Raw genomic sequence first — 24,413 nt, 5'->3', positions numbered from 1 at the left:
ATTAATTGTTTTCACTTTTAATTTGAAATAAACCTATAAATGTAAACATACACCGTGTTTTCTCTTCTCCAAAGACAAACATTGGTAGTAGAATGGCCTGAATGAATGGCCTGGCCTGACTGAAAAGCTCAGTGACTTTCAACGTGGCACCGTCATAGAATTCCACCTTTCCACCAAGTCAAATTTCTGCGCTGCTAGAGCAGCCCTGGTCAACTTTAAGTGCTGATATTGTGAAGTGGAAACATCTAGGAGGAACAACAGCTCAGCCACGAAATGGTAGGCCACACAAGCTCACAGAACGGGACCGCCAAGTGCTGAAGTACAAAGTGTGTAAATATCGTCTGTCCTCGGTTGCAACACTCACTAACAAGTTCCAAATTTACTCTGGAAGCAACATCAGCACAATAACTGTTCGCATTTGGGGAATAAAACACGGCACAACCAGCATTACAAAATATCAAATTTCTTTTATAAAATGTTTTGCACATGCACACCCACACAATATTTTGTAACCCCCAATATAGGCTATTTCTTTTCATAAAGCTAGCACACAATTGCAGACTTTTAAAACATGGTTTTGAAGACACCATGGGGAAAGCTTTGCACAGTTTGATTATAAATTTTTATGTACAAAAAAGGCAGTCTGAAAATCAAGTATAAACATTTAAAAACAATTTACAAATGGACAAAGTACAAAAAGAGCAAGTCACTCAAACAATATGTATAGAAGCAATGACGGACAACTTATTATGGAAAAAATGTACATCTATTAACTGTAGATTGAAATGCCTATTTGGCTGAGAATTGTACAGAAAGTTATACAGAATGCTTTTGTTACATTCTTTTTTGGCAGTCTCAGTTCAAATCTCATGTAAGTAGTAGTTTAAAAAACAGTGATGTAAATTGAATGGAAGGATGAAATGATTAACAAAGTAGTGTAAGAGGTTCTTAACAGATGGAAAAAGGTTTCATTTCACATACAAACTGGACCAGAAAATACTGGACATCTGCATACTCATCATGGATAGTTTTGATAAATATAATACATTGGCTTTCAATTGATCATACATTCACTACTCTATGTGCTAGTTGGGGGCTGACACAAATACAGTACGTCTGGGCAAACAGAAAGAGCTCAGTTTCATAAATGACATGGAGTTGGCTTCTGTGAACATGTAGTCAAATTAGTTGGAATTCTAGGGGTCATTATGGAGGTAGACTTGTCTTGTTGAAATCACAATTTCTATGTAACAAAAATAACTTAGAATAACCTTTATTGGATGAAAGTCATATTATCAAACCTTGTGTCTGGGATAAGTAAAAAAAAAACATTCTCCTACTGCAAAAATGCAAGTTTGGAGTGTACTCTACAAAAATGTTTTGTTTTAAACAAAATGAAAACCAACTGAACATTAATTCACACCATGCTTTGTTGTTGCACAGGAAGAATGCTGATTTAAACTTATCCTGGAAACAGTTTTGATTGAACCGGCCTTCAATTGCATTTCCTTCTTGTCCATTGTCTTGTACACAAACCTATGTCAAAATGGGATTGTGAATGCAGAATGAAAACATTGCAAGTACAGTATATAACATGAAGAACAAAATAAAAGTGCCTTGAATTTTTTGTGCCAAAATAGTGACCATGTACTGACAAAAAAAAACATTAAATACACCTTTACATTTTCACCACACTTCTTTCTTTTTTTTCTTTTTGTCATTTTAATGTGGACAGAACATGAAGAGTGTAAAGTTGGGCCTTCTGAGGTTTCAAACAAGCTAACAATGCTCAGGTCCTCCAGAAAACATGACACTCTTACAAGTAATAAAATGCACATCACGAGCTTTGATAAACATATTTTGCAAAAATATTTCATTTTCAGAAGTATTGCAATGACATGAATGCATACAGGACATAAAAACTCTCCACTGACTGGACACAAACAATTGTGCATTTATAAGGCAAATACATGGAGGTTGGTTTCAACTAGGCATTTCATGACAATTCAACTACTTAAAAAATAAAGAAACTGAATCTTGAAACCCTTTCCTATCTAATGTGCTTGTCCAGAGGTCTTTTGGTGTGTTTGAAGAACTAATACTTGCTGTTAGGAATTGATACTTGCTTATCTGACTTCGGTCTTTCTGGAGATGTAGCATATTTTACCACTGCACAGATCCTGACTTCAGGTGCTAGGTCGTGACTTGTCAAATGTGTACCTGGACTTGAGTTGAACTGAGAACCAATCTGATAATTAGGTTTGTATGGAATATTCTGTATGGAGGTAAAGAAAACGATGACATGCTTTTTACTACTGCAATTCATTTAGTACATTTTGCTCAAACAGTGTAGATTCTGTCATCAAATGCACCGACAAAGCATGCACATGTGCCTTGCTAACATGTTCTGATAGAAAAGGCCATCAGCTAGCATGTGCTTTCAAACGTTGGGTGGGAATGATCATTCTGGATGTGCTTTCAGGTAAAACATGCAAACCTCCCATACAGTTCCCATACAAGGACCTCACCTGCCTGGCCATAAAACTGCTCTTTTCCTTGCCTCATTTGGGTACTACAACATGAAGTGTATGGTCAGGATGGGCCACCAGTAGTAGTCTCATCAAGTATGATGTTGACTGGCCATTCTGGGCTCTATCGTTTGATCTCAGCCCTAAAGAGATTGGTTTAAACACCTCATATTTTGGGGTCAATGTAGTCTTCAGTCAAACACACACCTACGTACTATTGGCCAATTCAAAATTGAGCATATTTTTATCGTTTTGCAGTCCTGTGCTTCAGATAGCAAAATATACATGACCAGAGAGGTTGGCTTATGACATTAAATGTCAAACTATGAGGTCCCTGGACTGTATTCAAAATACATACTGCAATTAAAACATTAATGGTTTCTAGTAGACAACAGATGTGTAAGAGTACAGCATCTGACTGGTTATCAAATGCCATCAAAATCTTTGACCACTGGATTTTTTCTTCTCACAGGACAGAACGTACAGTAATGGAAGTGTTTGAGATTTAGGGCTCTATTCAATCCGCATCGAGGAAATTCAGCTTTTCAGCGTGATTGAAATTTAAAGGCAATGTACCCGCTTTAGTGGAGACTGCATTCATGGTAAACACTGCTCAATCGGAATTGACCTGTACATTTCTATCACGGAATCTGTACCGCTTCAGCATTACAGATTGAATAGAGCCCTCTATGATGTGGTTGGTAATATACTTCAAGTATATGAAGGGGTTATTTTACAGTGCCAAGTCTTTTCAATAGTTTCTTCCCTTTGGAGAGCAGTCCCTTTTTCTTTTTGGAGGACAAGTCGTGGGGGCCCCTGATGGGACTGCCAGGCCCCACGATAGCAGGGCCAGTGCCGGGGATGTGTTGGCGCACTTTGGGGTAGGCAGCTCTTCTGGGCGGACTCGATTTTTCCAACGGAACCTAATGGGAGACCCGTAAGGGACAGTTCAGGGGGGTTAAAAAGCCAGCCCTCTTGCACCCCAGTCACTACTCCCTTCCACTCAGTTCATTCTGTCTCAGCAGGGCCACCATACCTTTGGCTTCATCAGTCTATCTCCCTTATAGTGCAGCCCAGTTCAACTTGTCAATGCTCGGATGTCGTCTCTTTAGTGTACTGAGGTGCTGTATACCCCCCTCCCCCACTGCCATGTAGACACAGTCTGTCATCAAGCTGGTTTAAAAGATAAAGACTTCAATGCCAAAGAATATGTCCACATACTACTGCTCTCTTTACCAATAGCACATTTTATGCTGAGATTCTCCAGAATGGCTATCAATGGCAAAGGCCATGCCTTTCACACAAAAACAAGAGATGCAATATTGTATTAACATTATGGGACAACATATGACAGCAAATTTTCTTTTTAAATATAAAGGGCATTCATATACAACTAGGTTACAGTAAACATCTAATATCTACATATTCCTTAATTGTAATCATGAGCTAAAAGGCTTCTTTTCAATTGCACTTAGGAAAGATGTAACCTTAAGATTCCATTAACATGAGACTGTAGTCTCTATCCTTAAGATCCCATTAACATGAGACTGTAGTCTCTAGCACAGTAGTATATGGCTGTAGTATATAACTACATATTAGACATTAAAAATATGGTTAGAAAATTTAACTAATGACACTTTCTATGAGAAAAACATGTTAATAGCTCTTTTTGCCATTTCGCATCATTCCTTATGTGAAAGAAAAAGTGCACCCCACTAACAACTTAACAAGGGCATTGTGGAGAGGACCACTATCTTGGGCATCTATGGGTAAAGAAATGCCAATGATATTTTTATCTGATTGATTGGATTGCCTGTCTGGCAGACATTTGATTACCATTGACTTGTTTCGAGCAGTTTGATTAGATTAAGTGTGGCAGGGTGCACTGCTTCAAGGAGAGAGGAGGTTCTATCAGAATGTTAGCTATAGAGTCTGAATGTTACCACTAGTACTACGGGGAGGCAACCTAGAAGTGCAACAATGGCCTTTTAGCTTACCATGAGTTACAGCAGGAGACTTATCTTGAGAGACTGACATTGTAATGTACAACACCCAGAGAAACAACTGAAGATACCATGCTTCTTGTCTAATGCATTGGCTAGGGTGGCCGTCCTTAACTTGCTCAGTAGCTCAGTTGGTAGAGCATGGCATTGCAACACCAGGATAGTGGGTTTGATTCCCGGACCACACATACATAAAATGTATGCACGCGTGACTAAGTTGATTTGGATCAAAGTGTCTGCTAAAGGGCATATATTATTTATAAGGTAACACAACAACCTGAATACTTTTACAATAAACTCACGTCAAATATTAGCACGGACTTCGCTGATAACTACTTTACTGAGGGAAAATGTACTTACTACGACTGTGATATGTGGTTGTCTCAGCTAGCTATCTTAAGATGAATTCACTAATTGTAATTTGCTCAGGATAAGAGCATCTGCTAAATGACTAAAATGTAAATAAAAACTGTAAAGTATGTAAACTGGGATCAAACGTGTCATCCTGGTGTGTTCCACAGTATTCTATCACTAATGTTCTGGTTAATAAAAAAAATATAAATATTTACATCCATTCAAAATGAATTAACTGAAACATAAACTGGCATAATAAAGGTCATAAAAAGTGTGTGTGTGTTGCATACCGGAAACTAAGGGAACCCATGTCATCTGCATTAGACGAGGGGAGCGTAACCTTGGTATCCTCAGTTGCTCACTTACGTGATGGAAACAGAGCCTCTAAGGTGTGAAATGAACACTCTTCTTCTGTTTTGCCAAGCGGGTGAGGAAAAGAAAAATGCAGTGATGGCATTTCAATAGTCTGCACTATGAGAATGACAAACTAGAACACCAGCCAAGAAACTTCAGATGAAACCTGTTGCTATTCAAACATTAACTTGCAATTATTTGTTAAACAAAGAATTATAGTCACATTATTTTCCAGCTAGTATTATGATTACTTTCGAAATTATACTCTCAAAGAGCAACATAATCTTCTTGATATCTTGCATGCTATTTTACAATTAAGCATTATACAAAAACAAGGCTTCGGAAGCAAATACAAAAGTTATACTGTACTCGACTTATTTTTCACTATAAAAAGATTCAAGGGGAATTCATGCATCTTAAAGAGAAAACATGCGTTGCTACAGTCTACATATTTCATCCTCCAGTACATCAACACGATTTCCTCTATTAGAACCTATTTTAGATTAAACACAGGTAATACCCATAAAGCATTTATTGCAATGCTAAATGTGCATGTGCAAAAAAACAGTTAAAGTTACAATTCTGCTTTTATTTTATTGTTTCTGTTTATTCTCTTTGAGAACGCTATATGAATATGTCCACATTTTAAAATCCTTCACAGCAGTCAACATTAAAAATAAAAGTACCTCTGTCAAGTATTAATAGTTTTCGTTATATTTCTGAGACATCAACAACGTTTACAGCATAATGCTCCAAAGTCTGAATTCCCATCATACGTTCAGAAATGAAACACTCACAAGCACAGACAGAAAACTAAAGGAGTAAGGAGGTAAAGGGAACGGAAAGGAGTAAATGGATGACAGAGGGCTAGTACTGCGAGAGAGCATGTACCCTTTTGGTCTTTATCCGCGCTGCAGCGTCCTGCGGGTAACGAGAATCTCCACATGGAGTATCAGTGAGAAAAACCTCAACATCATCAGGCACTTCTTCTAGGAAGTTGGAGGGAACAAGACCTTTGTGTCCATTGAGCTCGCCCTGAGGGATCACAAACACACAGGGTGACTCGCATAGAATGTACATCGGATTCCACAATACAGCGGACTAGATAAAAGGGATACAAAATGATCATTTTAAATTGTTTATCATACAACTACTATTACTATCACTGTCATTTCCACTGGTGTTTATTTGCACCAAGCTGGTTGAAGACAATGTGCTCCTTAAATATCATGATGTGTAAGTCACATCTCACATACTTACATAATGAAACCCATCTTCATCAATTTCACCAAAAACTGTTATGACGTCACCAGCGCAGAATGTCAGTTCAGCCTGTCAAAACAGTGAGATGTTTGAGTTAAGTTTGACCGGCTTTCTCTACATCAAAGCAGCTTGAATCTGTTGAAGATTATCTCTACAACCCAACCACATGGGATATTGTTAGGGTTGAATTTGTGTGAAATGCTGTACTTCCTATTCCAATCACTGAGATGCATTGTAAATCTAGAAGTGTCAATGAAGTCTTGGCAGACTGTTGCAACTATCAAATGCATCAAGTGTTGGATGTTTGAAAACAGGATTGCAACACAGACAATAGGCATACCATACTACTATCTACTATCCATTCCTACAGGTCTCTCCAAAACACACAAACCAAACATAGGACTGCTCAACACACAGACCAACCAGAGGAAGGATGCCAGCGCAGGCTATGAGTGAGGGGCTGTGTTCATGAGAGGGGTATACTGTAGCCTAATCCACCATGTGAAGCCCACCTCTTCTGAACACTCCTACAACAGTTACAGAGAAAAAACAGAGAGCGGACGCTCCTCTCACTCACCTGCTCATTCAGCCTGTCTCTCCCATACTGTGTGGCCGTGCCAATAGAAAGGTGAGAGTGAGTGAAACCAGGGGGAAGGGCCATAAGTACAACAGGAAAAGGTTACGCTACTAATAAATGGGGACTAAATAATGGTACAGACTAGGAGTAAATCTAGGGAGTAAGTATGGCTGGTGTATTTGTGCGATGTTGGCAAGGAAAGCAGGTAAGTCGTTAGTAACAGGGTAGAACTACCTCTACACCTGACTCCATAACAGCAGTAATAGTCTTCAACAACGATGGTCCTCCAAAAGAATCATTCACACAGTACAACATACAGTTGAATTATTCTCTGATGAGCTGTGAGACGTTTAATATAGGAAACACTGTGTGACCTGGACAAAATGTACTCCTGATCATATACTTTTTCTCAGTTTATAAAGAATTGACAGTCTATTTCTGTTTATATCATGTTATACAATCAAGGGCAGGGACAGAGGTATTGAGTCACATGCATCCTGATGGTATCTGGTCTGTAAATGGGGGTGGAGCCGTGGAGAAGAGGATATAAAGCTAGAGGTCTAGCAGTACTGTACCTCCACATCCACGTTGGGGGAGCTCTCCCTGGGGTCGTAGTCATACAGGGCCACCATTCTACGTGTGGACGAGGGGTGCTGACGCCCACTTCGCCTGTTCCTCTCTGGACAATCAATAAGAATGATAAGTAACACACTAGAAATACTCACCTTACTACTCTGTTGTAAATTCCCACACTAAAATGACAGTATGTAATGCCTTATGAGTTGGCATGAATGACTGTCTATTAACATGGCAAAGGCTGAATGAATGATTCCGTTTCAATGATACATGGTACATGAAGGTGAAAGCCATAATGAACACCCCCACCACTTTACTGGAGACGAGCATGTTGGAGAAAATACCCATAATTCCCTACTCAAACACTCATAAGAAAAGTGAAGAAAGCGTGGAAGAAGAAAAGCGTGAAGATGAAGGAAGAGTGCATCTAAAGAGAACACAGACCTCGCTTGGATTTTCGGGACCTGCGGTTTATTGAGCGGCCATCTTTGAAGCGGTCGCAGTTCACTTCACAGGAAAGCAGAGAGAAAAAAAGAACGAGGGAAACGATTGTAGAGACAGAGAAATTAGAGTACCATCAGCAAAAGACATGTGTAGAAAAAGAAAGTTAGAGAGAAAGGAGAGGAAAGGAAAAAAGAGAAAGGGAAGAGACAATCAACTGCAAAGTAGAGAGCGAAAGAGTAGCAGAGGGGAAAAAAACAGAGAAAGTGGGAGTCCAGGTGCTGCACTACCTAATTTCTCTACAGGAGTGTTGAGTGGGAGGAAGCCCTGTTTGAGTAGCTGGTCCATCATCTCATCATCCTCAGTCTGGATCTCTGACACCATGTTACAGGGGATCAGACCTGGACGGTCACGGATCTCTGCCCTGTAAAAACCATCCGTGTCCTTATCCCCAAACACCTGGCCAGCACAGAGAACAATGTTAGCAGGGGGGAGAGAAAGAGCCTGCCACCACCATTACTGTTTTAATAGCAAATTCAAAGTGTAGATGCAGAATTATATCAAATTCTGGGCCTGTCCATTTTAGTGAAATTTAATGACCATAATGCTGTAAGTCAGGGATCATCAACTTAGATTCAGCCACGGGACGATTTCTCTCTTCAGCAGATGGTTGAGGGCCGGAACATAATCATTTGTAGACTGTTTGAATTGTAGACAAATTGAATGTAAGAAGCCCAAACAGATATATTTCACTAAAATATAATAATTTCAAACCTTGCTTGCTTTTGTATAAGATCACATCTCTCTATTATGCATGGGAATATGTGGGAACAGATTTCCTAAATTAGAATCACTTGGAGCTGATTCCCTGGTGTTTTTACAGTCTTCTATGTAAAAAAACAAAAATTATATTTGGGGGCTAAATAAAACCACCCGAATTTGGCCCGTGGGCCGCCAGTTGGTGAACCCTGCTGTAAGTCATCACTAGGCCCTATTGTTGGTAGTCTGAGTGAAGCAGATTGGACAAAAGCACCGTGTGGCTCAGGCAAACACCTTGATGATCTGGCCCTCTTTGAAGGGCAGCTCCTCGTCAGCAGCATCAGGGTTGGGGGACATGGACAGAGGGTCGTAGTCAAACAGGGCCACAAATATACGCGCCAGGTCCTCTGGCTCTTCGTAGTATTCTGGCGACCGGCGCCCGCGGCCCTGCCCGCCGTACCCATCTGAAACATAGGAGAGGGCACTGCTGCTACTGCCAGCCCTGCTACTGCCAGCCCAGGACAGGCTGGGGAGCAGAGCGGAGTGGAGGGTAGGGGGACGAGAAGATGTCACTTTGTCAGAGCTGATAGACAGGGGAGAGGGCCATGAGATGTATGTGTGAAAAACAGCTTTAAAGGGGTTTGAAGAATGGTAATTCTACACTATTGTGTCCATTGTGAAGTTTATCATCCTCTCAAAGAGCACCTGGCTCAAGTTTTTTTTTAATACGACCCTAATTACAGAGCAAAATCTACAAATTTAAATTTAATGAGAATATGTTAGCAAGATACTTATTTTACAAAGTCTATGCTATCTATAATTGACAGATAGCACAGATTGGCAGTTTTTTCACACATCTCTGAATGCTGGTATGACAGACACCAAAACAACAAACAGAGTACCTTTATACAGATACAGTTAGACAGAGAGATGCCAGCACATGTCAAGCCAAGCTATGGGATGCAGAGGTAACTAGATGACAATGCACATGAAAATAATGGAGGGAAACAGACTGACTGTTCATTGCTGTTTTACTTCACCGTCTCACAGAGCTCAACAGATGCATGCGTTCCACTCTTCAAAATGAGGAAGTGTGCTTCATTATCAATACAAGAGGGGTAAAACCATGCTCACATTAGAAATAAAGTATTAAGGTAAATGGCAAATTAACATTCCCGAAAGAAATTAGAACATCAAATGCCATAGCAGAAACCTGACTCATCAGAAGCATATCAGGGACAGTGAGGGGAAAAGAATCACCCTGATATTCATTCACTCATGGACTTCCTGGCACGAACTAACCAAATGTTTCAATAGCACAATTCTGTGAACATTTCTGTTAAATGATGTTTTAATGATACAATACTAATGTTTGGTTTAGATGACAGCAGTTTCATCACTGTGCAATGGAGTGATACCAACAAGACACCAGTCCACTTACACATCCAATGGTTTTCCTTCTCACTGGACTGTAAACAATCAGTCATGCAAAATCACAGAGCCAACAGGGGGAGGCTATACGCCCTGGGAGGAGGGCCAGGGAGGAGCAGAGGGAGGGTGAAAGGAAGGAAGGAAGAGGGTCTGGAATTGAGAGGAGGCCTGGAATTGAGGCTGCAGGCAGACATACAGGAAGGGGACACTCTTCAGCCACAGAAAAAGTGTACATCTTGTCTTCCCTGTCAGCCTAGTGTAAAATTCACACTCAAGCTTTAGACTACCATTCACCTCTAATATCAATTAGGGTTCTTAACACTGTCTTTTCTGTCATTTGCAAGGTTTCTTAATTTTGTTCTAGAGTGAAGCTGGGCCACATACCATTATTATGCCACATCCTGTGCCGAGCTACACTGCCGTGATAGTAAACATTCTCCTTGCCAGGTGAGAGGTTCCCCTCACTCCCTTCACTGTTACTCTCCATCATGGTGATCTCTACAGACGATACCAATCAAATCACAGTGTTACTGTTAGGGACCCCCCCACACTGCTCTGGCCCACGGCTTGGCTGGACATGCTGCTGGGGGGGGGGGGGGGGGTCAGGTGGTGGGATAAGGAAACAGGTTGTACTCTGGAGTTCAACGTAAAACAGCAATGCTTTGTACTGTGTGAGATAGAGGGAAGGGTGAAAGCGGGTGAGCCCTATAGGATCACAGTATATAAAGGCTATAGACCTACAACCACACATCTCTTCATTTTTTCTGTTAGAAGCACCAAGTAAACAGTAGCAGCCCCTCCCCCGACCTGCTTATGCCAAGTCAGAAACACCATACAGAGGTATGAAGATGGACTGAACTCCAGGTGTAGGGGTACACCACTACAGAGAACTACATGGTTGTTTAAGGTCATGTGTCTATTGGAGAGATGTTCAGCTCAGCTCACATGAGTAAGGCAACACATGGGATAAATAAATACACAACAACAGTGCCTGCAGAGGAGGACGGGGCATCTCGTCATGTGGTGACCGCACTAACCAATGGAAGGAACCATCATGGGCCGTCGCTGTGGGGGGTTGCCACTGTGGACCGGCCTCCTCCCTGAATGGTTCAGTCGGTCGCCATGGGAGCATCCATGGGAGGGGGATTTCCCTATAATCTTTAGAGGGAGAGAAAATACAGCTTAGGTTAAAATAAACTGCCTTCCTCAGAACGAACCAGCCATTCAAATGGATCGCAAAACTATAAGAGCAAATGACGTCACTTCCATTTGTCCTTAAGGAGGCAAAATAAGAGTAATAAATAAACCCATAAAATAAAGAGAACACACAAATAAATAAACCATCAACAGAACCAAAGTAAATCAACCCCAGACACCACAACAGGATCAGATGTTTAGCTAAAGACCATTTGTTTTTTGTTCTGCTCATGTCAGCTCCTTGATGACAAGAGGGAGTGAGCGAGTAGACGAAAGAGAATAGAATGGAGAAAGGCATGGTTAGCTGAGCACAACCTGAATGGCTTTAGCCTGGGGCCCAAACCAGAGAGAGAGACTGAGGCCCAAAGGCTTCTCATCCAATTAGTCATACAGGATATATGGGACAGAGATGGGGGCAGGGGAATCGAGCAACAAGCTGACCACTGCTGTGTGGTATGGGAGTAGGAGAGGACATTCTGCTGAAATAATTTTGGGGAAAACATGAAGAGGGGCGAGTTCATTGTCTGCCAAGCACTAACATGATGCAGATGGACTGATGGCTAAATCAGCTAATGGTTATGAGAGACTACCCTCGTTGTAGTCCCACTAGGAAAGGCTTGATTTGTCATAGGACTCCAGCCTTTACGAGCAATGAGAGCCAGGACATGCTGGAATTGAGATCCCCTGTGGAAGGTGGAGCAATCAGGGTAAAGTCAGAGGTGGGATAGGATGGGCAAGATGTCTGTCAGAGCTGCATATCTACCCCATTGGCTGGTTGAGAGAGGAGGAGGGCGGAGCAGAATAGGGATAGCGCATCCCCATGCAAACTATTATGGTTGAGCTGCCATTTTGTTTTAAAATGAATCTTTCTCCTCAGAGACATCAGACACAAAAACGTTTTGAAATGGCCTTTAGGTAATCAAAAAAGCTTCACTTAAAAACTCACTGAACATTCTAAAAACGAGCAAACTACACACATGAAAAACTACAAATAATTATCACCATGGACATGTACGAATAACTTGCCAGAATACTGCACAAAACATAAATAAATCAATGTAAAGGTGGGAGACCCATAGAGAGAAAAAACACCAAGAAAAAAGGTATGGTTTTACTGCTTGCAAATGTAATATACAGCAGATAAGAGTCTGAGTCACACACACCAGCGGCTGGTCCGAGACCCTGTTGAGCCTGTTCACATAGCTGGCCCTAAGGTCCCTTTGATAAGGCCTGTCCAGCTCGTGGAGCCTGCCCTCGCTCAGGGCTCCGTGTCTGGGGCTTTGCCCTGGCTCCCGCGTTGGCCCGTAGTGCACCTCCCTGTTCCTCAGGTCAGACAGGTGGCCCGTCTTAGGGCTATCACAGTAGTCCTCATCCATGCTGCACTGCCGTGTCAGCTGCTTCTTCCTGCCTGCAGCCAGGGCCCTTCGTTCTACTGGCCCCTCACAGTGGATGTAGCGGATATGGCCCCTCATGGGGCTGCCGTGGGGGTAACCCCTGTACCCCAAAGAGCCCTCCTCCTCGCTGCCACAGTCCAGGCCACTGTCAGGACTCTTGGTGAGCCGGCGCAGGCTGCGCTCCTCGAAAGCGTAGGCATAGCGGGGAGAGGAGTGCTGACGCTGCAGCAGGCGGCGGTGGTTCTTGCTGGGGGAGAGGTGGTTGTGCTGATGGGGGTCCTGCTGGTAGATACGGGGGCCCCTGCGATGCATGCGGGGTGTACCAGGCCTGCCTCCGTCGTCAAAGCGCAGGCGCTGATGATGATGACCCATCCCATTGACTCCGTCAGGCTCGTCCTCGGCCACCTCAGGGATGCTGTGGAGCCGTTTACGACGTAGGGACTTCTGTCTCACCACCTCCCTCTGTAGGTCCCAGCAGTCCCTCTGCTCTCCCAGGTCCTGACGCCTGTAATACTTCTGTATGACCAGCCACAGAGCGGAGCGCAGAGTTGATTGGTTTGGATTGGCATTTGAATGAAGAGTTTTGTTTAAATTTCAGGAGGTTCGTTTAGTTTTTGAAGATGTTAGAACAGGCAGGAAACAACACAGTGTGTGAATAAAAAATAAAATGGGGAAAAAAGACAAAATAAGAACAGAATTAGTTATTTGTGGCAGAATGGCCAGATGTAAGGCATGCAGTGTCATTCCGTGAGCTGGGGGAAATGGCATGCTCTGAACGGGAATCTGTGGGAGGAACCAAAGGCAGTGATAGACAGCCACACTGAGGATGGGTCTGGGAAAGGATTTCAGTAGCCAGGACAGATTAGTAAAGGGTGCAAAAAATCTGCCATATGAGAAATCCTCACAGATAAATGAAACAGTTGACAAACTCACGAAACATATAAGTGAATGAACTAATTAAGAAAAGCCTTAAGACACATTGCACCAAGCACAGCCTGGGCTAGTGAATAAGAAATATATATACTAACCAAGAGGAATAAGGCAGCAAACTGAGCAAAGCACTTGCATAAGCAAAATAAGACGTTAAAAGTATCTCAGTCTGTTCTAACATTTTCAGACATGACCCGAGGTCTGTTCTTATGACAGATTTAGATTTTCCAATAATGACTATTTGCTAAATCTCAGCTGTGCTTGCTTCTGCTTTTTGACCCTTATTGCATGCACTACTGCACAGAACTCTACTCCATTTCAAGAACATAATACAAAGACATGAATACATACAGGACATTCATTTGTTGCACAGACATGAGACATACTGATGGATGACATGATGAGGTCCTGTCATATGAAACATAGGCAGATTCAGTATCGCCATATTGATACTAGACCTAAACACACTGTTCTGTTGAGTACTGTACAGTATACAGGGTGGGATTCATACACTGTAAGGCATAATATCTGGCTGACTCATATACTGAAAGTCTCTTCACAGCTGAAATATAAACATGTTTCTTTGGAAGCCTTTCATACATTGACACTCCAAATGAATATATCTGAAGACTTTACTTGGTATTTATGATCAACGCAGTAGAAATGGCCTGTTTCACTACTAATAATGTCCCTCAGTAGATCTCATTACACAATGAGTGCTGGCTACACATCCACATGTGTCCCTTCAACATACTCAATAGAGACGGGTCCACGCATCCACAAAGGTAACCATCGACACACCACAACAAAAAAACCTTGAACACAAAAGGTAGAACATGAGATGAACACAACCAAACGTGAATTATTCCATTTAAGTAGCCTAAACTCACTTAAATGAGATTCCCCTATGCATTCGATGTACCATGATGACCCTTCTAGCTGATGGTACAGTACATTTTATAAGGTAAATGTTTGGCCACTGACATATTCTGTTAAAACACAGAGTATTAACAGAGTATTCATGAACAATAATGATGACAAAATATGGACATTCTTAAACTGTACATTAAAATGCAATACATATTGAGACAAACAACATTCCATGTTTCAATCAATACCAATCTCAGTAAGACAACATATTGTGTTCACCTCTTCATACAGTACATTCTGGGTGTGTATTACAGCCATTCAGATGGGTAAGTTAAGACTTGGATGATAAAGCTGATGCAATGTGCTGTTCAGCTCAGACAAGGCTGGAGCACTCATCAGGCAAAGCCACAGCGGGCCTGCATGTAAAGCCTGACAGTGAGAGACAGGGCAGTCTGGGCCACGGTAAATGGGATGACCCTCCCGTTCACCCGACCCCCCTCCGTACTCTCCTCTCCAGGTCAGACCCCCACTAGATGGGGTATGTGTGTGTGCTGTACCTTGAGAGTGTTGTGAGAGTTGATGCTGCGTCGACGGCCCTCCTCCAGCTGCATCTCAGAGTACAGGTCGTCCTCGTCCTCCTCCATGATGTCAGACAGGTCTGAGCCGCGGCTGCTCTCTGTCTGGTAATCTTCACTGTGGCTGTAGTGGTGCTGGGAGAAGGGGGGGGGGGGGGGGGGGGGGACCAGCTTTAACATGGAGAGGTTAAAGTAATACCTTATTTTAAAACTTATAAGGTTTTATTCATTTTTCTTTGTCCCACATTACTTTAACTCTACACAGAATAGAATAGAATGCATTTTTGTCTCCAGAGTGATGATGGGGAGAGAAACAAACTGCCCACTGGGCACACACTGGTTGAATAAACATTGTTTCCACATCATTCCAATGAAATGACATTGAACCAACGTGGAATACACGTTGAATTGACGTCTGTGCCCAGTGGGTGTGTTATTCTGTATTTAACATGTGACAGGGTTGTTGTTTTGTATTACCCGTCTCCCTAGTTCAGAGCCTCTGAGGAACTCGTCCACAGAAGCCCCTCTCCTCCTGGTGTGGGGAGAGTCATAACTATCCTCCTCCTCATCAGAGTTTATGCTCCGCTCACTGAAGATGTTCCTCTTCTCAATCTGACACAGGAAAACAGAGACAAGAAAACCTTACATATAGCTGCAGGTCAGAGGAGGCGGGTTTGAGGTGCTATAGGAGGACGGGCTCATTGTAATGGCTGGAATGGGATAAATGGAACGTATCAAACACATCAAACATATGGAAACCACGTTCGACATTCCATTTATTCCATTCCAGCCATTACAATGAGCCCATCCTCCTATAGCTCCACCCACCAGCCTTCTCTGCTGCAGATGCATCACACCATCACAATGATACATGATATTAGTTATCTATAGTGTTGACTCAGTAGTACCATGTGGTGTTGAGAGTCTCGAAGGCACTTGGCACACAAATCAAGCTCTGTTTGCGCTGTACATCATCATGCTATAGGTCAATCTGAATTATAAACTTGGTGGTTCAAGCCCTGAATGCTGATTGGCTGACAGCCATATATCACGGGTATGACAAAACATGTATTTTTACTGCTCTACTTTACTGCTCTGTGTTGCGACTTGCCTAAGGTCAGCCCTTAGCCATTGTATATTGGCTATATACCACACCCCCTTGGGCCGTATTACTTAAGTATACTGTATGTATAGTGGCTCTGTGGCTGCTTACCCGGTTACTCTCAGCGAACACTCTCTGTGCAGCTTCCCTGGCCATGGCCTTGGCGATGGTGTTGGGGATGGGGGCTCCCTGAGGCTGGGGCAGGATCCTCTGAGGAGAGGGTGAACGACGCCCCTGGAAGTGGGGTGGCTCCAGAGTGTGTCCACACATTGGAGGAGGGAGGGGCGAGAGGGAGCGTTCCCAGGGCGGGCCAGGCAGCAGGCCTGCCTCATGCTCTTTGGTTTCTGACTCTCTGGCACTTACTAGTTTGGGCTTAGACGTGGGGTAAGGCTGGTGTTGGGGGTGGGGGTGAGGGGGTGGGTGGCACAGGGGCTGACCATGGGGCAGGGTGTAGGGCTGGGATTGAGGGTGGACCTGAGGTTGGGGGTGTGACAAGGGGTAGGTCTGGGGGTAGGGCGGGTGTGTTTGTGTGTGTGGCAGATGGTGCTGGGGCATAGGATGGGGGTGTGCAGGGGGGCGATGGTGGGGTGAGTGATGGGGAGGCCCCAGGATATTGTGCGGTATGGTGGCCACGGGCGAGTCCTGAGACTCTCCTTCTGCTGATAACGTCCTGACAATGACCTCCCTGGCCTCCAGACACTGGATCCTGTTCAGCTCCACTGTCACATAGTCTGCCGTAGGGTACATCACCTCCGCTATCTGGACACACACAGGACAGGGACCACACACACACACCTCTTCAATACACATATTTTATGTAACAAACATAATATATAATTTCAGGCAAAATGGAGCCTGGTTAACATCAGTTTGCAAATCACTGCATGACAAAAGCCCTGCAGAAACCATAGACTGAACATCACTGTTTCATCCAAAAGATGGCGGTAGAGTGTTACACACAACTCACAGCATTTAAGGTTAGAGGTTACAACATTCACTCCCTTTCACAGGGTTGAACATGAGGTTCTGCATAACACATCATTCAAACGCACCTTTTGTCCCTTTGTGCACACGGCATAGCCAATCACGTTGGCTCCGTTGGAGGTTCCAGTGGGGGTGAGGAGGGGGGGCTTCCATCGTACCTGCAGCACCCCAGGGTTCTGGCCCAACTGGACCTGCACCTCCTGGGGAGGGAAGGGAGGACCTAGGGAGGACAGCAGAAACACAGGAGTTTAAGGATTTAACACAGTGCATTATAACACTTCAAAAACAATACAATATCAGCTGAGATGTCAGTATATTCCATTAAAGGAGAATAATATCTTGACCCGATTCCATACAATGCCTGAGAGGCACTTGATAGTTAATGTTTCATTTGATTATTTAAGCCACGAAAGTGTGTAATGAGGCAATTAGGAAACAATATGATGTGTATTGTATATACAGGTATTTGCCAAAATAATGGAAACACGAGCAAATGAGGGATACAAAGCACTGTATATTTAATTAAAGCAGGTGCTTCCACAAATAAAATCATAAAATCATTTTATTGGTCACACACATATTTAGCAGTTGTTGTTACGGGTGTAGCGAAATGCTTGTGTTCCTAGCTCCAACAATGCAGTAATATCTAACAATTCACAACAATACACACAAATCTAAAAGTCAAATAATGGAATTAAGACATATATAAATATTAGATTGAGCAATGTCGGAGTGGCATTGACTAAAATACAGTAGAATAAAATACAGTATATACATATGAGATGAGAAAAGCCTTATGTAAACAAGCTGTTTTTCAGTCTCTCGGTCCCAGCTTTGATGCACCTGTACTGATCTCGCCTTCTGGATGATAGCGGGGTGAACATCCTTGATGATCTTTTTGAACTTCCTGTGACATCGGGTGCTGTAGGTGTCCTGAGGGCAGCTAGTTTGCCCCTAGTGATTCGTTGGGCAGACCACACCACCCTCTAGATAGCCCAGCGGTTGCGGGCAGTGCAGTTGCCGTACCAGACGATGATACAGCCCGACAGGATGCTCTCAATTGTGCATCTGTAAACGTTTGTGAGGGTTTTAGGGGCCAAGACAAATTTCTCCAGCCTCCTGAGGTTGAAGAGGGGCTGTTGCGCTTTCTTCACCACATTGTCTGTGTGGGTGGACAATTTCAGATCATCAGTGATGTGTACACCGAGGAACTTAAAGCTTTCCACCTTCTCCACTGCGGTCCCGTCGATGTGCATAGGGGCATGCTCCCTCTGCTGTTTCCTGAAGTCCATGATCAGCTCCTTTGCTTTGTTGACGTTGAGTGAGAGGTTATTTTCCTGCCTCCACTCTCCCAGGGCCCTCACCTCCTCCCCGTAGGGTGTCTTGTCATTGTTGGTAATCAGGCCTACAACTGTTGTGTCGTCTGCAAACTTGATGATTGAGTTAGAGGCGTGTGTGGCCACACAGTCATGGGTGAACAGGGAGTACAGTACGGAGCTGAGAATGCACCCTTGTGGGGTCCCAGTGTTGAGGATCACCGAAGTGGAGGTGTTGTTTCCTACCTTCACCACCTGGGGGCGGCCCGTCAGGAAGTCCAGAACCCAGTTGCACAGGGCAGGGTTCACACCCAGGGCCCCGAGCTTAATGATGATCTTTGAGGGAACTAAGGTGTTGAATGCTGAGCTATAGTCAATGAACAGCATTCTTACATAGATATTTCTCTTGTCCAGACGGGATACCTTTATTTAACTAGTCATGTCAATTAAGAACAAATTCTTATTTACAATGACGGCCTACCCCGGCCAAACCCAGACGACGCTGGGCCAATTGTGCACCGCCCTATGGATAGGGCAGGGTGCAGTGCAATGGTGATTGCATCGTCTGTAGATCTATTAGGGCGGTAAGCAAATTGAAGTGGGTCTAGGGTGTCAGGTAAGGTAGAGGTGATATGATCCTTAATTAGCCTCGCAAAGCTCTTCATGCTGAAAGAAGAGTGCTACGGGACAATAGTAATTTAATTCAGTTACCTTTGCTTTCTTGGCTACAGGAACAATGGTGGACATCTTGAAGCAAGTAGGGACAACAGACTGGGATAGGGAAAGATGAGTATGTCCGTAAACACTCCAGCCAGCTGGTCTGTGCATGCTCTGAGAACGCGGCTAGGGATGCCGTCTGGGCCAGCAGCCTTGCGAGGGTTAACACGCTTAAATGTCTTACTCACACCAGCCACGGAGAAGGAGCGCCCACAGTCCTTGGTACCGGGCCGCATCGGTGGCACTGTGTTATCCTCAAAGCGGGCAAAGAAGGTGTTTAGCTTGTCTGGAAGCAAGATGTCGGTGTCCACGACGTGGCTGGTTTTCCCTTTCTAGTCCGTGATTGTCTGTGACCCTGCCACATACGTCTCGTGTCTGAGCCGTTGATTTGCGACTCCACTTTGTCACTGTACTGGCGTTTTAACTGAATAACTATACTGTTTGTATTCAGCTATATTCCCAGTCACCTTGCCATGGTTAAATGCGGTGGTTTGTGTTTTCAGTTTTGCGTGAATAATGCCATTTATCCATGGTTTCTGGTTTGGGTAGGTTTTAATAGACACAGTGGGTACAACATCCTCTATACACTTCCTGATGAACTCAGTCACCGTGTCCGTGTATTCGTCAATGTTATTCTCAGAGGCTACCCGGAACATATCCCAGTCCGCATGATCAAAACAATTTTGAAGCATGGATTACAATTCGTCACACCAACATTGAATAGACCTGAGCACGGGTACTTTCTGTTTGAGTTTCTACCTATAGGAAGGGAGAAGAAAAATGGAGTCGTGATCAGATTTGCCGAAAGGAGGGCGGGGGAGGGGTAGGCATTTCGAAAAGTTGAGTAGCAGTGGTCCAATGTTTTTCCAGAGCGAGTACTACAGTAAAATGTGTTAGTAGAACTTTGGTAGCGTTTCCTCAAATTTGCTTTGTTAAAATCCCCAGCTACAATAAATGTGGCCTCAGGACATGTGGTTTCCAGTTTGCATAAAGTCCAGTGTAGTTCTTTGAGGGTCGTTGTGGTATCGGCTTGAGGGGGAATATACATGACTGTGACTATAACCGAAGAGAATTCTCTTGGGAGGAAATACGGCAATACAGAAATAACACAAAAAATGAAATACTGCAAAGTTCATTGGGAGCTAGAAGCAGAACTGCTATATCTATTGGCGCCATCTTAGGAACCACACTTGTGTGGGTTGTTAGTTAAAAAAGCAATTAAAACCTTTAAAGGATCTGCCCCTTTTTTTCCAATTTTCGCCTAAAATGACATACCCAAATCTAACTGCCCGTAGCTCAGGCCCTGAAACAAGGATATGCATATTCTTGGTACTATTTGAAAGGTAACACTTTGAAGTTTGTGGAAATGTGAAAGGATTGTAAGAGACTATAACACAATAGATCTGGTAAAAGATAATACAAAGAAAAAAAAAACATTATTTTGTATTTCTTTTGTACCATAATCTTTGAAATGCAAGAGAAAGGCCATAATGTATTATTCCAGCCAAGGTGCAATTTAGATTTTGGCCACTAGATGGCAGCAGTGTATGTGCAAAGTTTTAGACTGATCCAGTGAACCATTGTATTTCTGTTTGCTGCTATAACATCCTCCACTTTTCTGGGAAGGCTTTGCACTAGATGTTGGAACATTGCTGTAGGGACTGTTAGGCAATTTGGCCAGGCTCACAGTCTGCGTTTCAATTAATCCCAAATGTGTTCGATGGGGTTGAGGTCAGGGCTCTGTGCAGGCCAGTCAAGTTCTTCCACACTGATCTCGACAAACCATTTCTTTATGGACCTCACTTTGTGCACAGGGGCATTGTCATAATGACACAGGAAGGGGCCTTACCCAGCACAGAATCGTCTAGAATGTCATTGTATGCTGTAGCGTTAAGATATCCCTTCACTGTAATTAAGAGGCCTAGCCCGAACCATAAAAACAGCCCCAGACCATTATTCATCCTCCATCAAACTTTACAGTTGGCACTATGCATTGGGGAGGTAGCGTTCTCCTGGCATCCGCCAAACCCAGATTCGTCCATCGGACTACCAGATGATGATGGGTGATTCATCAGTCCATAGAACGAGTTTCCACTGCTCCAGAGTCCAATGGCGACGAGCTTTACACCACTCCAGCCGACGCTTGGCATTGGCGCATTGTGATCTTAGGCTTCTGTGCGGCTGCTCGGCCATGGAAACCCATTTCATGAAGCTCCCGACGAACAGTTATTGTGTTGATATTGCTTCCAGAGGCAGTTTGTAACTTGGTAGTGAGAGTTGCAACCGAGGAAAGATGATTTTTAGGCGCCACAAGCTTCAGCACTCGACAGCCTCGCTCTGTGAGCTTGTGTCGTCTACCACTTCGCGGCTGAGCCGTTGTTGCTTCTAGACATTTCCAATTGACAACAGCACAGTTGACAGCACAGTTGACCGGGGTAGCTCTAGCAGTGCAGACATTTTACGAACTGACTTGTTGGAAGGTGTCACTTTAAAAGTCACTGAGCGCTTCAGTACGGCCATTCTACTGTCAATATTTGTCTATGGAGATTGCATGGCTGTGTGCTCGACTGTATAACTCTGTCAGCAACGGGTGTGGCTGAACTAGCCGAATCCACTAATTTGAAAGGATGTCCACAAACTTTTGATAGTGTATTCCTCAGAGAAGTCAAGTTGGTTTTCACAGTCCTCTGCTGCCTCTGCTGTGTGCTAACCAACATGACCCATCTGTTCTGAGCTGACACTGCCCCGCAGACATTGACACACACGCGCGTGCGCGCACACGCATGCACACACATACAGAGGCAGCAGATGTATTCAGCTGCCCATTCAGTACCATCTATCCCAGAGCAGAGCAGTGAATAGCAGAGCAGTGAATTACAGAGCAGTGAAGGGCAGAGCAGTGAAGGGCAGAGCAGAGCAGTGAAGTGCAGAGCAGTGAAGTGAAGTGCAGAGCAGTGAATAGCAGAGCAGTGAATAGCAGAGCAGTGCAAAGCAGTGATGTGCAGAGCATTGAAATGCAGAGTAGAGCAGTGAAGGGCAGAGCAGAGCAGTGAAGGGCAGAGCAGTAAATAGTAGAGCAGTGCAGAGCAGAGCAGTGAAGTGCAGAGCAGTGAAGGGCAGAGCAGTGAAGGGCAGAGCAGTGAAGGGCAGAGCAGAGCCTTGAAGGGCAGAGCAGTGAAGGGCAGAGCAGTGAAGGGCAGTGAGGGGAAGAGCAGTGCAGAGCAGAGCAGTGAAGGGCAGAGCAGTGAAGGGCAGAGCAGTGAAGGGCAGAGCAGTGAAGTGCACAGTAGAGCAGTGAAGAGCAGAGCAGTGAAGAGCAGTGAAAAGCAGAGCAGTGAAGAGCAGAGCAATGAAGAGTAGAGTAGTGAAGGGCAGAGCAGTAAAGGGCAGAGTAGAGCAGTGAAGAGCAGAGCATTAAAGGGCAGAGTAGAGCAGTGAAGAGCAGAGCAGTAAAGGGCAGAGCAGTGAAGAGCAGAGCAGTAAAGGGCAGAGCAATGAAGGGCAGAGCAATGAAGGGCAGAGCAGTAAAGGGCAGAGCAGTAAAGGGCAGAGCAGAGCAGTGAAGAGCAGAGCAGTGAAGAGCAGAGCAATGAAGGGCAGAGCAGTAAAGGGCAGAGCAGTAAAGGGCAGAGCAGAGCAGTGAAGAGCAGAGCAGTAAAGGGCAGAGCAGAGCAGTGAAGAGCAGAGCAGTAAAGAGCAGAGCAGTGAAGAGCAGTGAAGAGCAGAGCAGTAAAGGGCAGAGCAGAGCAGAGCAGTAAAGGGCAGAGCAGAGCAGTGAAGAGCAGAGCAGTAAAGGGCAGAGCAGAGCAGTGAGGAGCAGAGCAGTGAAGAGCAGTGAAGAGCAGAGCAGAGCAGTAAAGGGCAGAGCAGAGCAGAGCAGAGCAGTAAAGGGCAGAGCAGAGAAGAGCAGAGCAGAGAAGAGCAGCGAAGAGCAGTGCAGAGCAGTGAAGTGCAGAGCAGAGCAGTGAAGAGCACAGCAGTGAAGAGCACAGTCTGATAATGTGCGTTAATCTTAAATCACATCTCTCCACTAGATTAGTGTCATAAGATATATACCTACGTTGTACACATGCATTTCTGAAGAGAACTTAGCAGTAGACATTCTGAGCGTTCAGCTATTTTAGTCATTAAACTATGACTATTATAAATCATGAGTGTCGGTGAGAGCTCAAATGTGCATTTACATCCTGTCAGTGTAGCCCATCCATCTGTGTACATTCATGCAGAGAAAAACAACTAAGATGAATAACCCTTGTATGACATTTAGATTGCATGATACATCCACTTATTTCTAACCATCTCTGGTTAAGCAGTGGTCCTGGTTAGAACTCAACATGCATTATACTCAAATACAACAGCGTAACAAAAGTCAACACACAGAGTACTTCTGAAGAGAACAATTCCATGTATAGAACCAACCTCCTAGACACTAGTGTTAGAGGCTGATGCTGAGAGTCTGCTCCAGGTGACTCTCTGAGTTCAATGAGTTTAACGGACCATGTGATGAGCTCACACCCGGCCACACTGTGGACAGACATTATTATTGATTCTAACAGGTTCCATGCTCCAGTATTACAATGGAAATGGCTGAACATAAAGACAAAGGTGGGACGGTGGCATCAAATACATCAACGGAGAGAGGACTGTAATACCTTATGTCACGGCAGAGAGCACAAAGTGGATCATGTAACTGGTGACTTTATCCTCAGGAACACGATCAATTCCCAGTAATTGAAAGCCTCTCAAATGTTGTCTTTATCTTATCAAGCACCACCATCACATTGTGAGGTGAAGGCACACTGTGTTCACAGGCAATAAGCCCCCCTCCCTGCTGCAGCTATCTTCACACACACACAGCTCCTAGTACAGCTGTCCCTCCTGTCCTGTCCCCTCCCTCACACCGTATCCTTCTCTACCTAACCAACTCCCTTACACACAGCATGGCTGGACAGTACAATAAGTCAGCTCAATAAGTCAAGCTTGTTCTTTAGTTGATCAGTATTTTAGACACACTCAGTCATTTTTTAGTAGGATTGATTACT

At 44.0% G+C, this 24,413-nt stretch overlaps 1 protein-coding gene across 12 annotated transcripts in view; it reads right to left on the bottom strand.

Moving 5' to 3' along the window:
- Nucleotides 1–447: 447 nt before the first annotated feature.
- LOC129826222 (RIMS-binding protein 2-like) overlaps nucleotides 448–24,413 on the bottom strand; it is a 114,049-nt gene continuing 90,083 nt past the window's right edge. For 5 of the 12 annotated variants that reach the window (XM_055886712.1, XM_055886716.1, XM_055886713.1 and 2 more), the window contains 14 exons: nucleotides 17,407–17,558; nucleotides 16,466–17,113; nucleotides 15,730–15,864; nucleotides 15,235–15,387; nucleotides 12,647–13,393; nucleotides 11,324–11,444; nucleotides 9,150–9,319; nucleotides 8,387–8,555; nucleotides 8,100–8,162; nucleotides 7,655–7,758; nucleotides 7,080–7,106; nucleotides 6,500–6,571; nucleotides 6,131–6,274; nucleotides 448–3,451 (listed from right to left, as the gene is read on the bottom strand). In XM_055886712.1, the coding sequence (XP_055742687.1) occupies nucleotides 3,257–3,451; nucleotides 6,131–6,274; nucleotides 6,500–6,571; nucleotides 7,080–7,106; nucleotides 7,655–7,758; nucleotides 8,100–8,162; nucleotides 8,387–8,555; nucleotides 9,150–9,319; nucleotides 11,324–11,444; nucleotides 12,647–13,393; nucleotides 15,235–15,387; nucleotides 15,730–15,864; nucleotides 16,466–17,113; nucleotides 17,407–17,558 (2,900 nt within the window). In that variant the 3' untranslated portion in view covers nucleotides 448–3,256. Of the gene's footprint in view, nucleotides 5,297–6,130; nucleotides 6,275–6,499; nucleotides 6,572–7,079; nucleotides 7,107–7,654; nucleotides 7,759–8,099; nucleotides 8,163–8,386; nucleotides 8,556–9,149; nucleotides 9,320–10,670; nucleotides 10,785–11,323; nucleotides 11,445–12,646; nucleotides 13,394–15,234; nucleotides 15,388–15,729; nucleotides 15,865–16,465; nucleotides 17,114–17,406; nucleotides 17,559–24,413 lie in introns of all 12 variants that reach the window. The other 7 variants (XM_055886719.1, XM_055886715.1, XR_008755004.1 and 4 more) reach the window with 7 other exon arrangements.

This window comes from Salvelinus fontinalis, chromosome 28, assembly GCF_029448725.1.
Source record: "Salvelinus fontinalis isolate EN_2023a chromosome 28, ASM2944872v1, whole genome shotgun sequence".
NCBI lineage: Eukaryota > Metazoa > Chordata > Actinopteri > Salmoniformes > Salmonidae > Salvelinus > Salvelinus fontinalis.
The sequence above is the reverse complement of the archived record's forward strand: the minus strand, read 5'-3'. Positions and strand labels throughout refer to the sequence as shown.